Consider the following 15698-nt stretch of genomic DNA (forward strand, 5'->3'; position numbering starts at 1 on the left):
TGACCGAAACTCTAAAAAAGAAATTTTGATACTAATAGAAGGAGACAAAGGACCGGCTTTATATGTCGAATTCAAATGTATAAACTTTGCTTGGTCTAATTTTATCCATCGAATGTTATAAGCCTATGAACTTTTTCCTGATTCTCGAAATAAGGGGAAAACACCCCTTAAAAGTCAAGTGATCTTAATGAAAATCACACCATCAGATTCAGCGTATCAGAAAATCCTACTTCAAGCTCCTATCTGCAAAAATGTGGAATTTTGTATTTTTTGCCAGAAGAAAGATCACAGATGCGTGTTTATTTATTTATTATTATTTTTAGTTTTTTCTTTAGGGGGGAGAAAAATGTACAGGTTTCAAGCTCATATCTGCAAAAAGGTGGAAATTTGTATTTTTTGCTAGAAGAAAGATCACAGATGCGTGTTTATTTTTTTTCTTATTATTTTTATTCTTTTCTCCAGGGGGACCGTATTGACCCAGTAGTCTTAGAATATCGGAAGAGGGCTCATTCGAATGGAAATTAAAAGTTATAGTGCCCATTATAAGTGACCAAAGAAATTGGAGGGCAACTAGACCCCCTCCCCCGCCCCTTTTTTCTCAAAGTCGTCTGATCAAAATTTTGAGATAGCCATTTTGTTCATCATAGTTGAAAGGCCCAATAGCTATGCCTATCGGTATAACATGCCCCCCCACAGCCCCAGGGGAAAGGTCTTTTAGTTATAAAATTTAACATTTTTTGCACATAGTATTTGTTATTGGGATCACATTTTCGGGTTGGGGGGGGACAAATTTTCTGTTGGGGGTTTTCCATGGGGGAATTTTCCATGGGGAGGGTCGTTTCCAGGGAGTGAACTTGTCATGGGAAATTATACACTAGGGGAATTTGCCAGAATTCACATACAAGTCTTTTTATATGTGTTGCTTTCTCTTTTCCCTCTCAATTTTACTCGCAGAGTAGTTAACAGTAATTGTCGGTGGTAAATTTTCACCGGGATTGAATTTTCTAGTGGATATTTTAGTGGGGAGAGGGTTTCTGGAGGTGGGACCAGATTTCCAGGCATTATTCAAAAAACGATCAGAAATCAAATTAAAAACATGACTTATCAACTGAAAGTAAGGAGCGATATTGAAACTTAAAACGAACATACACTATTATGCATATGAAGGGGATTGCCCCCTCCCCAACACCTCGTTATTTGTGCTAAAGTTTAAATTTTGTCCCAATTCTTTAATAATGACTCACAAGGGCCGTTTAATTAGAACAATAAGACGCTTTTTAAAAGTACTAAAAAGAACTTTAGCGTTAACAGCAAGGTGTCGAGGAGGGGGCAACCCTCTTTAAATACCCTAATCATTTCTGTTCGTTTTAAGTTTCAATGTTGCTCCTTACTTTCAGTTGAAAAAACTTTTTTTTTTATTTGATCTCAAACTGAGACTCGAGAACAAGGGTTGGATTTATAGCTAATAAATATTTACAAAACTTCACCTTCTCCTGGTAATTTTGGAAACACTATGAAGAATTTTTTTTTTATCTGTAATGAAAAAAAGCAATTTGGGTTTACTCAAAAAATATACTGCTTTGGGGGGGGGGGGGGGTTTCACTGGAAAATTATTAGATTTTCTTTTTCTTTCTGAAAATTGAAAAGAAAATTGTGCATCTCTCACAGACTGATTTGAAATGGTGCAAAATTCTCTGTGCTGCGAACGCTTTGTGCAAAAAAAAAAAAAAAAAAAAAATCTAGAGAACTCTCAAACTAGCAGAAAAATTTCCGAATTCAAAATTGACATAACTTCAAAAGGAAAGATAGGCAATTATTGAACCAAAAATTGAACCAATTTCTTTAAAATTTTAAGTCAGGTAAAGGTTTTTTGTAATTTTACAAAAAAAAGAAGAAAGCGCAAAATTACTAAGGAATGTTTTGAGATTATCTTAAATTATGAGAATCTTTGGGTAGAAGTACCACTACCAGAAAGACATTGGGGATAGCGGTTAAGTTCAAAATTAAGAATTTCCAAACTGTGTGCCAAAAATAGAAACTTTCTTGAAAATAGTCTTATTTTGAGTCTTGTCCCCTCCTACCCCTCACAAATTCATAAGATCTTGTTATTCCTTGTTCAACTAAAGCTGAAACGATGTCTCTAATTCTCTCTTGTTTTTCCTGTAAGATGATTGATTTTTTTTTTTTTGCCCAAGGCATAGTCAAATTCCTTATCTTTTTAATTGGGGGGGGATGGGAAATATTTCTGTATATTGGGGGGGGCATGAAAAATATTTCTGTAGGACACCCAAAACTTTTTAGTCCTTAAATAATAGTTTTGACATTTAAGAGGGGGCTGGGCACCATGGATGGTGTCTTTACTTGGCCATTGATCTTTACTGTTAGTTGTAACTTAGCTAGCAAGTTATTAAAAATGGATAGAAGACGAAAAATGATATTCTCAAATCTAATACAGCGTTTTTGCTAGCTATTTCACGAAAAACTTGGGGGAAGTCCAGGGGACTTTGATCCCAAGTTTGGACGTGAAAAGGCTATTTCTTCTGAAACATGGATTTAAAAAAGATTATTTTCACACTTCAAAAGTTTTTGGCTCTTACTTTTTTCACTGAGGAAAAACTGAAATGAATTTCACATTTGTTTGGGCGTGTGCTATGAGCCATGCTAAAATGGCAACGCTCCTCCTCAACACCTCGCTCTTTACGCTAAGGTGTTTTAGCACTTTTAAGAAAAGCTTCTTATTGTTCTAATTAAACGAACATTATGTTTCAGGAGTCGTACTTAAGGAATTGGAACAAAATTCAAACTGTAGCGCAAAGAGTGAGGTGTTGAGGAGAAGCAACCCCCCTCATATGCGTAATAATTTCTGTTCGTTTTAAGTTTTAATGTTGCTCCTTACTTTCAGTTGAAAAACATGTTTTTTATTTAATTTCTGATCGTTTTGTAAATAATGCCAGGAAATCTGGCTCCACCTCCACGTAAAATCCCTCCTCCCTACGGATATAATCTCTAGGCAACTCAATCCTGGTGAAAATTTACCCCGGGCAGTTACCCTAAACATCTCCACGCGTAAAATTGAGTCGGCAAAGAGAAAGCAAGACATAAGGAGTATTTCGTTAGTAGTTCTGACAAATTTCACCAGCGTAAAATTTCCCCTGAAAAAAAACCCCCTCCCCTGGAAACTTCCCTCGCCATGGAAAATTCTCCCCGTTAAAAATCCCCCCAGCAGAAAATTCGTCCTCCCCCGCCAGAAAAATGTATGCATACGTCCCAATGACAAATACTATACGTAAACAATTGGCATATTCTATAGCTTAGACCTTTCTCCAGGGGCTGTGGGGGAGGGGGTCATGTTATCTCCAAAGGCATAGTTATTTGGCCATTCAACTATGCTGAACAAAATAGTTATCTCAAAATTTTGATCAGACGGTTTTGAGAAAAAAGGGGGTGGGAGCCTAGTAACCCTCCAATGTTTTTGGTCACGTAAAAAGGGCACTAGAACCTTCAATTTCTGTTTGAATGAGCCCTTTCTCGATATTCTAGGACCACTGGGTCGATACGATCACCCATGGGGAAAAAACAAACAAATTAACACGCATCTGTGATATTTATTCTGGTAAAAAGTACAAAATTTCTCATTTTGGCAGATAGGAGCTTGAAACCTCTACAGTAGTGTTCTCTGTTACGCTGAATCTGATGGCGTGATCTTCAATAAGACTGCATGAGTTTTGGGGGCTGTTTCCCCCCTTTTTCGAAAATAAGGCAAACTTCCTCAGGCTCGTAGCCTTTGATGGGTAAGAATAAATTCAATGAAACTTCTATATATTTGAAATTAAGGAAGCACACTTGTGCCTCTTTAAAGAGGCGACGCACCACAATGTTAAGCGATTTCCGGTCCTAGCGGTCGCAGAGAGACGGCGGTCATCGCATTTTGTAGCCTAAGCTCAAACTAAGAAGCATGCAAAATTCCCCCCCCCCACCTCCGACTTTATCTTCATGGGGGAAAGTGGGCCGGAAGTTTCGACCCTCCCACCACAGCCCCCCTTTAACGTTGTCCGATCGGGCTGAAATTTAGAGGATAAGCTTTCCTAGGGCCTGGGAGCTTATCCTCAAAATTTCAGCTCAGTCCGATCACTCTTTCCCTGTTTTCCAAATACCAAATACCAAATATAATACTAAAAACCAAATATAGCCACTTAATGTTCATAATTTTTTTTGTGTTAGCCACGCCTACAGGCCACAGTTGGCAACGGATCTGGGTGAATGAGGACTCATTCGAAGCGGAATTCGACCTGTTAGGGCCTTTTGATATTTTGAGACCGAAAATATTATCCCCCGAATTTACATTTACGAAAAACCTCGTTTTTTCCCATAAGAGCCCATGTTAGACGAATGCCGCCAAGAGCTTGCATCGGCATTCGTCTCGGAACTACGTCATTCACTGATGAATGTCAAGAGATTTTAATTACGTAAGTCGATAAAACCTTACGTCTCGTCTGATGAAAATTAAAAAAGGTTTTGATAGCACAAAAATAAAGCATTTTAGGGTTGTTGCTTAATTTTTTTTCATTTACAGGTAAGTCTCACTACTTTAATAACATGCCGTATAGCCACATGCTCGAAGAAAAGTTGAAAAAAGAAAATCTTACTGTGCATTTGATTTCAGTATTCAGGAGTTAAAAGCCTTTACACAAGAATTTGCAAAAGCGGGGGGTCTGGGGGGCGGCAGCCCCCCCCCCAACTTCAACTCCTGACATGATCAGCTAACAGTTAGTCAAGCAATAATAAGTAATAAACTGTACAGAAACGTGCAGAAGTTATTTGAAAAAAAGCTAAGTTTTCTAAAGAGTTAAAGAGGCTGAGTCACAAGTTCGAACCTTAAAACGTACAGGGATTAGGAGGTACAGTCGGGAGGCTACCGCCCCCCAAACCCCCGCTTCCGTATATGAATGGGGCTGTGCCCTCCTCAACGCCTCGCTCTTTACGCTAAAGTTTGACTTTCTCACAACTCTTTTTTAAACAATAAAAACTTTAGCGTAAAGAGCGAGGTGTTGAGGAGGGCACAGCCCCTTTCATATACGGAAGCGGGGGTTTGGGGGGGGGCCGCCCCCCAACTGTACCTCCTAATCTCTGTACGTTTTAAGGTTCGAACTTGTGACTCAGCCTCTTTAACTCTTTAGAAAACGTAGTTTTTTTAAAATAATCAACATAATAAGCCGATTCTTTTGATATATTATTTGAAAAAAACTACGTTTTCTAAAGAGTTAAAGAGGCTGAGTTACAAGGTCGAACCTTAAAACGTAAAGGGATTAGGAGGCACAGTTGGGGGCTGCCGCCCCCAAACCCCCCGCTTTCGCAGCCTTTAAATAAAAAAAAGTTTTTTAAACTGAAAGTAAGGAGCGACATTAAATCTTAGAACGAACAGAAATTATTCCGTATATGAAAGGGGCTGTGCCCTCCTCAACGCCTCGCTCTTTACGCTAAAGTTTGACTTTCTCACAACTCTTTTTTTTTAACAATAAAAACTTTAGCGTAAAGAGCGAGGCGTTGAGGAGGGCACAGCCCCTTTAGTAAATGGAAGCTATTTTCGACGCAAGCAAATTCCCACGAAACTTGATATTTGGTTTTTGGAAAACAGGGAAGGAGTGATCAGATTGAGCTGAAATTTCGAGGATAAGCCCCCAGGCCCTAGGAAAGCTTATCCTCTAAATTTCAGCCCGATCATACAACGTTAAAGGGGGGGTTGTGGTGGGAAAAATTAACATGGGCCATTATAGGAAAACGAGGTTTTTCGTAAATGTAAATTCGGGGGATAATTTTTTCGGTCTGAAAATATCAAAAGACTCTTAACAGGTCGAATTCTGCTTCGAATTAGTCCTCATTCACCCGGATCAGTTGCCAACTGTGGCCTGTAGGCGTGGCTAAGAAAAAAAAGATGAATTTTAAGTGGCTATATTTGGTTTTTGGAGTGGTTTTTGGACTATATTTGGAGTGATCGGATTGAGCTTAATTTTCAAGTATAAGCTCCCGAGCCCTAGGAAAGCATAATATCTAAATTTATGCTCAATCTGACAACGTTAAAGTGGGGCTGTGGTAGGTGGGTCCAAACTTCCGGCCCAGTTTACCCCATGAAGATAAAGTCAGAGGAGAATGAAATTTTGCAAGTTTCTTAGTTTGAGCTTGGGCTACAAAATGCGATCACCGCCGTCTCTCTGCGACCTCTAGGACCTGAAATCGCTTAACATTGTGGTGGGTCGCCTCTTTATATAGGCACAAGTGTGCCTCCTTGATCTATTGGTATCAAAATTCCGTTTTTTTTTAGTTTCAGTTACTATTGAGCCAGGTTGCTCCTTACTTACAGTTCCTTACCACAAACTATGTGATAGCCAGAGGATTCACCTTAATAAACGTTGGCAAAAGAGGAGAAAGTTTTTTCAGAAAAAGGCTTATGTACTTGGTAAAGAGAAGCTTTGTATCCACATCAAAATTCGAACTCGAAGGATCCTAACCCAGCTCTAAAAAAACAATCATTGATTTTTGGGTACTCAACTTATGGATTATTCTTGTCGCCTTAATTGATGTTGGCAAAAGTAGAGAATGCTTTTCAGAAAAAGGTGTGACCATTGCCCATAAAAATTTAGTTAGTTATATTTATTTCAAGTTCTCAGAATAAGGTCAGGGCCGGATTTAAATCGTTGGTACCCCTAGGCCCCAAACCTTTGGTGTCTTTAGGGGAGAGATAGAGATTTACGGGGAAATCCCCGAAAATTGGGGGATAGTGGATGCCCCCTGAACAGAGCTCTCAGCTGCCATTCTTGGGAGACATCTGACAGTTTATACGCGGCTACAGAAGTCCTATGTTGTTTTAAAATCACTTTTTTGTGAATAAGCAGTGCAGCAGCAAAGTGCTCATGGCACTTTGACGATAAATCACATAAGTCCTGTTTTTGTTAAGAAAAAAATCATCCAGTGTTTTAATTGCGCCCCTAGGCCCGGCCTACTTGGCCTATGCGTAAATCCTGGCCTGAATAAGGTTAGGATCCTAATGACAATAGCCAAATATAAAACCCACCATACAGTATTCTAGCTGAAAAACATATTCAAGCCTTTATCTTCATCATTTGTATTCGGTTCACTTCCTCTTAATTAACTTGAAGAGTTTCTCGACTCAGGTATATTTGTCCCACAGGTTCAAAACATATAAGGTATATTCTAAAAAAAAAATCGTGAAACAAAAATATTGCACTGATTCCCACAAAGGTTCCATGGCCTGTAAAGGAACATGGCCCATAACAAATGTTTGATTGTTCTAAAAGAGGAATTGTTTGAACTAATTTTTTCCGTGAATTTCTTCCTACAAGAACCTTGCAAGAGCCATTCGGTTCCTTGGTATTTGATTGTCTTTTAGAGTTGGCTTTAAGGTTATTTTTTATGTGAGGTTTGACTCCTGTTGAATGACCCCAATTCCTTGACAAACCATTTCAATTTTTATTTACACCTTCCGAGCTTTAATCAATATTTGTGATGGTTAGTGTTTGAAGATGATTTAATATTCTCTAATCTTTATTATCTTCGTTTATATTTTTTCCCCAGTTTTTCTACATAAGATTTTGGTGGACTCTGGCTGGCTTATTTTGCGCAACCAACGCAGTATTTTTTTGTGATTTGTCTGTCTGATTTGCTGAAATCTGTTTCACCTCAGCTAGTTTCTGTTCAATAACGATCCAAGTGATGTTTGGGGAAAATTTCTCATTTAAGTGCTTCTTGATTCTCTACCTTAACGTACATATCTTGATTTTCTACCGTGACGTTCAGTTCCATTGACCTTTTTATTATAAATTTTTATTATGTTTAAATTCTTTTTTTTTTCTTATTTCATAACTTAATGAAATTCATTGACTTATTCATTGATGAAGTAAAAAAAAATGATGTTCCAAGGTTCTTTTCTTATCTTCTTCCTTTTTTCATATAGAAAATTGGTGTGCAAGCAAAACTGGAAATGTCTGTATTTCAGGATAAAAATGTTGTGCCTTTCAGGACCCTTTGGAACTGGAAAAACTTTTACATTTGCTGAAGCCATTAAAGCCCTCGCAGACTTTCCAGAAAACCGTGTGCTTGTGTGCACTTACTCCAATAGGTATGCTCTAAAGGAATTTATCTTTAGTCTTGTTTATTTACTAAGAATTTCTTATTGTTCTGAATATATGTTTATGTATGTTCGATGATCATAATCAAAACACATTACGTGCAACAAACAATTGCTGAGCAATTCTTGTTTGAAATTGCAAAAATGTATGGAAATACACAACCAATAGTTAATACATCACTGAAAAATCAGTGATATATTAATGGATACTCCACGTTCTCCAGGGACTAACATTTAGGCCCTAGCAATTATTGATTAGTCCCTGGAGTTGTGTTCCTATTTGTGTGTTTCTTATTCAATAAAGTCAAAGTCGTTAACTAGAGCCAACAAAAAAGAAAATGTTCACTATTTTACTATATTCATCAACTTATACAGCAAGAGCGGTTACCATATATGTCGTATCGAATTCAGAACCTGCTTTCTAATTTAGGGAATTCTGAATTCACTGACACCTGCTTTCTAATTCAGGTTTGATTTTTGGAAGATTAATTAGATATGTCCCTTTGAATGGGCTACCTACCTTTCTTTAGCTATTGCTACACCTGTAGAAAATATATATGAAATGAATGAACAAGGCCTGAAACAAACAAGCTTTTACTTTAATGGATAGAAACGGTCACTTTTTGTCCCATCATTTATGTTTTTCTCAAAAATTATCGTTCAGGAATCTCGGTGACTTTTAATTTAAACCCATCTATGCCATGTATTATCAGCATATCTTGTTGTATGCATAAATAATGGCTCAGTCCTTAACACTACGCTATTGCTACTACTGCTACTAAAAACTCACTAGCCGATTGAGGCCAACATAGCTGTGCTCGCTCCTTCTCCATGCCAATCTATTCAAAACTTACTTATTTACACCCTCCCCGGAAATTCTAAATGTCCTTTCAATCCTTTCTTACGACCTCTTCTCATTCTATTCAGGGACGAGCTGCTTTTCACTTGTCCCTAGATCAATGGCTCAAAAGGACAATCTTTGGCTATCTGTCATCCTTCATCTGCAAAACGTGTCCTAGCCATCTCAACCTTTCTTTCATTATAGTTGTGGAAAGCAGGATAGAACCACATTTTTTTTTTATACAGTTTCCTGTTTGAAATACGGTCAGTCTATCGGGTATCCAAACCAACCCTTGGGCAAATCCTCTACAAAATAGTGGCGTTTTTTTTTGCGGGGTTGGTTCCGTGGTTTAATCGTGTTTTGCCATTTTTGCGTTTTCGACAAAACACGTAACAGCATGTTTTAACAAAACTTCGTTTTTTTGTGAAACACGAAACATCATGTTGCCTGTTCGACTGTCTGTTTCCTCAAACTTGGAACTTGCTCTTTGTGCGTGTTGCGTGTTCGATTGGTCCCTATCCAGATAGAAAAAAGTTATCTGTAGATGACAAAAGAAAGGATAAGATGGAAGGGAAGAAGATGGACATAGATCCTGCTGAATATGCGTTTTTGAATAGAGGCCAAGGTGAAACATATGTGTACAAGAAAACAGGCAAGTAAAAAGCTCAGACTTTTTCCACATGTTTCCACAGTTTTGAATATTTTGCCACTTTTCCTAAAATGCGTTTTTAGACGTTCAACCAGGAACATGGACAGAGAACACGAAAGCGACAAAAACTGCGTTTTTGGGCTAGAACATGAAACTTGGAACATGAACCATGAAACACGGAACTTCGAAAAAAAACGCAGCTAATATCTAACAAATCCTCCTTCCTCTTCCGAAGCGCTCACGCTTCAGAACCACACTTGGCTGCCGTCATCACTGTAGCTTTTAATATTCTAATCTTGGTTCGAAGGCTTATCTTCCTATTCTTCCAAAGTTTTTTCAACTGTGTAAAAAACACCCTGGGCCTTGGATATTCTACTTTTAATATCTTCATTGCATCCACCATCTTTACTAATAATACTACCCAGTTAGGTGAAGCTATGTACTTGATCAATCTTCTCGATACGTTTTCGCGTCACCTCTTTACCTCTATTCCTTTCTAGTCTAAGTGAAATAGTCTTCTTAACATTAATTTCCAACCCTTTTTTTGCACCCTGAACTAAGGCCGTATCCAGGGGGGAGGGGGGACGTCGGGTTTGACCCCCCCCCCCACAAAAAAAATCCATCTCGTTAAAACGTAACAAAAATCCATATAAATAATTTTTGATGCGTTTTTAAAGTTTTTTGGTAAAACCCCGAAATCTAAAACAAAAAAAAATTCCAGGAAATCATTCATTTCACTAACGTCGTTATCCAAGACACTCAAATCATCAGCATAATCTTAGCCTAGGAGAATTTTACCTTCCCATTTGATTTCATGCTCACCCATAGCCTTTGCCGTGTTCCTTAGGATAAAGTCATTAATATCGTTCATAAAATTGGAGATAGAATATAACCCTGCTAACTTCTAAGTCAGTACGAAACCAGCTACTAATATCATTTTCTACCTTACCGGCAGCAATGTTGTTCTCGTGTATAGCATTTACCACTTTAATGTATTTATCTGGTATAACATACAAGGATATGACCTTTACTAAAGCTTTTCTATCGGCTGAATCAAACGCTGGTTCATAATGCATAAAACTGGGGCATAAAGGGTCTGATGACTCAGACACTTCTCAGTTATATTAATCTAAGGGTAAAAACTTGGTTAATGCATCCTTTTCCCTTCCTAAAACCAAACTGTTCTTCTCTTAAAAACTTTATTTGTAGCATCTCTAAGTTTAAGAAGCAATCAAAGTTTCCCTAACATCGCTTGGTCCTTCCACTTTTTGAAAAATTATATTTATAATCTTCAGTAGGCTAATTTATCTGTAACTTCACTACCACTATATTTGGAAAACATTTACCATACTATTAGTGCCTGAGGCATTATTATTTTTTAATCCGTTTAGTACTGTCTATCTCTTCCTTGTATAATAAATCCTTTTTCGCTTTCAAATTGTCAGGAAGTTTTTCAGTCTCTTCAATATCACTCCCTGTAACTTTGTCAAGGTTCAATGTATTCTTGAATGTTCTGCCCATCTTCTAAAATCTATATAACATGTTAAATTATGTGAACATGACCATTTTTTCCTCTTTTTGCGGGCGGGGTTTATGGATTTATTTTTCCACGGGGAGGATTCATAAACATGATATAAGCTTATATTAAAACCTCTATTATAAAATACTCCTTTGAACCAATCATGGATGGGGCTACCCCCCCCCCCTCCGAATCCCCTAGCCCTGTGTGGGGTGTGCATATAAAGGGTGGTTAACAAAAAATTATATTTCTTCTGAGGCCCCATATGTTCAAAAATGCACTATTAAATATAGTCCACCAACCTTTTAAAGAAAAATCCTACAAGTTAAATTTTCGTCAGATTTGGACTGTTAGTTAGAATAATTAAGTTGCACTAAACCGGCTTCTTTAAACAATGACAATTTGACTGTTTATTTCATCCCTGCAAGAAATGCCTTCATCTGTTTTTTGTGTTCGTAATTTCCGTTGTAGTTTAATTTAAGGTTGTTTTTTTATTTGAGTTGCACTTCGAGGAGTTAAGGCCAGTGAAGCCATTCCTCTTCGTCTTTTTAGTAATATATACAGATGTGTTTCCAAATGCATACTAAGCATAAACTCTAAAATGTTACACTTTTATAATTCCTTCTATTTTTTCTTATCTTCACGTTGGTTTTTTAAAAACATTTTTGAGTGCGGAAACAAGAAAACTGGAGAAATTTTGAAGCAGCCTACATTGTAATGATTAGATTTGTTTGATATTTTCCATTTACATTGTCCATCTTTTTAGCGCTGCAGACCTGTACATAAGGTATCACCTTCATCCCTATGTTCAAGCTGGAAATGCCCACGCTCGACCTTTGAGGATCTACTATCATAAGCGTTGGCTGAATTCCGTCCATATCGATGTCTTAGAGGTAACCGAGACACATTTTTTTAACGGGTATCAGAAGAGAGGAGAAAGGATGTAGGGCCGGCATTTGTCCCATGGTCCTATCTTATTAGATTTCGTTAATATTTCATATGATAATTTTGTTTCTAAACCACAGATTAAAACAATCTAGGAAACTGGTAGCTGAACTGTGGAAGCCATATCGCTGCAAGCTGCGTGGCCTTAAAAAACAAGTAAAATTTAATTTTCCTAACAACTATCGAGTATCAGAAGAAAAGAGGAAGGATTTAGGGTCAGCATGTATCCCTTATTCCTATCTTATTAGACTTCGTTAATATTTCATATGATAGTTCTGTTTCTAGACCACAGATTAAAACAATCTAGGAAATTGGTAGCTATTTTGAGGACTCAATGCAACCACAAGCTGCACAGAATTTCTCGGCAGCCTTAAAAAGCAAATGAAAGTTGATTATCCTAACGAATTGCATAACTGGTACCATTTCTTAAACCTTCCTGAAATCAGTGTAACTGAGACCTTGTTGATAGCTGAATGATTGGCTATGTGTATCGTAGGAGTGATTGGCTCTGCGTGTCGTAGGAATAATTGTCTATTTATATCGTAGGATGTATCATAAGGTTATAGAGGATAAAAAAAAGTGTCGGTACCTGGGATCGAAGGTGGTACTGGCCTGCAGTATCTATTAATACAATACTGCTCAAAGCCTATTGATTCACCGATACGCCAAAATAAGATACCGTTATTTTCAACTCCCATTCCATCATCTACAGGAGGAAGGACTTAGGGCCAGCAAGTATCCCTTTTTCCTATCTTATTAGACTTCGTTAGTATTTCATATGATAGTTTTGTTTCTAGACCACAGATTAAAACAATCTAGGAAATTGGTATCTGAACTGTGGACACAATGCAACCACAAGCTGAGCAGAATTTCTTGGTTGCCTTAAAAAGCAAATGAAATTTGATTATCCTAACGAATTGCATAACTGGTGCTAGGGCTATTTCTTAAACCTTTTTTAGGTCAATGTAACTGAGACCTTGTTTATAGCTTGTCAGGCTCTAAAAAATTTTCACTGAATCTTAACTCTTTAATTTCCAAGGATATTTACAAAAAAGATGAATTAATTCCTAAAAATGCCAAAAACCAAATTCCATGCTGAAATGCAGTGGAGAGGCAGATTTTGAAAGGATCCTTACCATTGGGAGGGGGTAACCTCTCCCTTTAAATAAGGAAAAACTGGTATCAGAAGATGGGGGAATATGTAGGGTCAACGTCTATCCCTCGTCCTTCAACCCTATCTTGAAAGATAATGAAATGCTTCAGTTATTAAACTTTGATTTTGACAGAATTAAAACTTATCTATCCTAAAAAGATGTAAAACGTGGACTCACTTACATTAGCCTCAGAAAGGTTCAAAAAATTCAGGTTCACGAAAATTGTCCAAGAGTTCTTTTTGCTCGAGCACATCAGCAACCTTTAAAAAATTCAGAAACTTTTATTCAGTGAAAATCAAAACCAATTATCAGTGTTGATTCTTCTCGAAGGTTTCTCATATGTACTACGTCATAGTCATTTCTGGGGTGTCAGTTCGAGCTTCAAATCTTTCTTTCTTTATAAAATGGCCTTTCTTTATTTTTTAGTGCATAATATTACTCCAGCCTCTGGAGTTCGTTCGAGTATGCACAGCATATACATCCAAGAGATTTATCCATATTCATGTTGGATCATTTTTAAAAGAAAAACTTGAAAGAAGTAGGCTACCTGAACGGATCATGTTTCAACGATTTTAAACCACAAACTCCTCATTTAAAACCACAACTAAAATCCTCTGCTGACGATCTGATTGCTGCTTCAAGCCTCACCTGTCTAATCATTTATTTGGCGCTACTGCTATTCATTGATGTTAAAAAGTTAACGAAGAAAGAACAGAAAAATGTATTATTTTATGTCCAATGGACATATGTCCTGGGTTTGATCTAAGCTATGAACTTTTACTGTTAAAATTAATCTTGCATTAAAATTCTATCATTAAGATGACTGCAGCTAAGGCTGCAACAACTTAAGGCATTGGAAGGTTTTAATCCGGTAATGTATACTACATCATTGTTTTGCATAGCGTAATATGAATGCTGAATTGCGTCTTTGGCTATTAACCACGTTTCCTCTATGAAAAAAGAAGAAGATAAAATGTCTTATACTTTATAAATTGTTCAGCAAAAGCATTACAGTTTTCCTTTGTTTATAAAGTATTCATTTTCATTTGTCTTGACATTCTTAATTTCTCTGCAAAGTTGTAAAAATGTCATGTACAACGACTGCGCCATAGAATAGCCTACTACAAAATCTACATCAGAGCAAGTAATGGCGCCATATGTTAAATACGACAACATTACGCTAATTTTTACTTAAATCCCATGAATACTGCCCCACTGCTACTGGCTGCGTTTGGAAGTTATTTACACGTGGTATAATATCATTTAAAAAGAAAGATGTAGATCCAAGCAATGTTATTGTTGCGGAGTTATACTTTTATATTTTGCTGCTGCACAGTGCCAGTTACTTGTAGATGCCTTATATGCCAAAAGTTGCACACCTTTACATTCGGCAGTGTTTAAATGAAGGGTATCTGTGACTTTATCTTTTTGAAAAGAAAGTGAACCTCGTAGCTTGGCTTTACATTAAATAAAAAAAACAAGTTTTTTAAACTGAAAGTAAGGAGCGACATTAAAACTTAAAACGAACAGAAATTATTCCGTATATGAAAGGGGCTGTCCCCTCCTCAACGCCTCGCTCTTTACGCTAAAGTTTTTTATTGTTTTAAAAAATAAAGTTGTGAGACAGAGTCAAACTTTAGCGTAAAGAGCGAGGCGTTGAGGAGGGGACAGCCCCTTTCATATACGGAATAATTTCTGTTCGTTTTAAGTTTTAATGTCGCTCCTTACTTTCAGTTTAAAAAACTTGTTTTTTTTATTTAATTTTTGAACATTTTTGAATTAATGCAGGTTTTGATTTTGGCTCACCGTACATGAATAATTAAAACAAAATTTCATATTATTTGGTTAAATGGCTTTCTCGAAACTTGTTTAATTTTATTTACGAACGTTTTTATTAGTAATAAATATACGTAACTTAGAATTAACTTACGTAACGAACTTCTATATTCATAAATTTTTAACACGTATATTAGGGGGTTCGCCCCCTAGTCAATACCCTGCTCTTTAAACTATAGTTCGAATTTTTTTTTCCAGTTCTTTAAAAATGACCTCTTAATCACAGTCAGTTGATCAGTTGAAAAACTTGTTTTTTTTTATTTAATTCCTGATCTTTTTCTTTAATAATGCTGGGAAATCCGGCGCCCCCTTCATAGCAATGTCGCTTCCCCCATGAAAACTTCCTTCGTGGGAAGATCCTTCCAAATAGCCCCCGACCCTCTCCTTCCCCCACCTATCAGAAAAAATCTCCTCTGAAAAAGTCTGTATACTTCCCAATAACCAATACTATATGTTAATATTGAGTAAAGTTCATAACTTTCAGCCTTCCCCCTGGGGACTTTGGGGGATAAAGTCATCCTAAAAGACATTTTTATCATATTTTCGACCATGCTGAACAAAATGGCTATCTCAAAATTTTGATCGGGTGACTTTGGGAAAAAATGAGCGTG

At 37.1% G+C, this 15698-nt stretch overlaps 1 protein-coding gene across 3 annotated transcripts in view; it reads left to right on the forward strand.

Moving 5' to 3' along the window:
* Positions 1-15698, forward strand: part of LOC148956245 (ATP-dependent RNA helicase with zinc finger domain-like) — a 126018-nt gene that overhangs the window by 26503 nt on the left and 83817 nt on the right. For all 3 annotated transcript variants that reach the window (XM_089094714.1, XM_089094698.1, XM_089094707.1), the window contains 2 exons: positions 8035-8134; positions 11919-12045. In XM_089094714.1, the coding sequence (XP_088950840.1) occupies positions 8035-8134; positions 11919-12045 (227 nt within the window). The remainder of the gene's footprint in view (positions 1-8034; positions 8135-11918; positions 12046-15698) is intronic.

Source organism: Artemia sp. Qi Xiang Cuo, chromosome 1, assembly GCF_049724085.1.
Source record: "Artemia sp. Qi Xiang Cuo chromosome 1, ASM4972408v1, whole genome shotgun sequence".
Lineage (NCBI taxonomy): Eukaryota > Metazoa > Arthropoda > Branchiopoda > Anostraca > Artemiidae > Artemia > Artemia sp. Qi Xiang Cuo.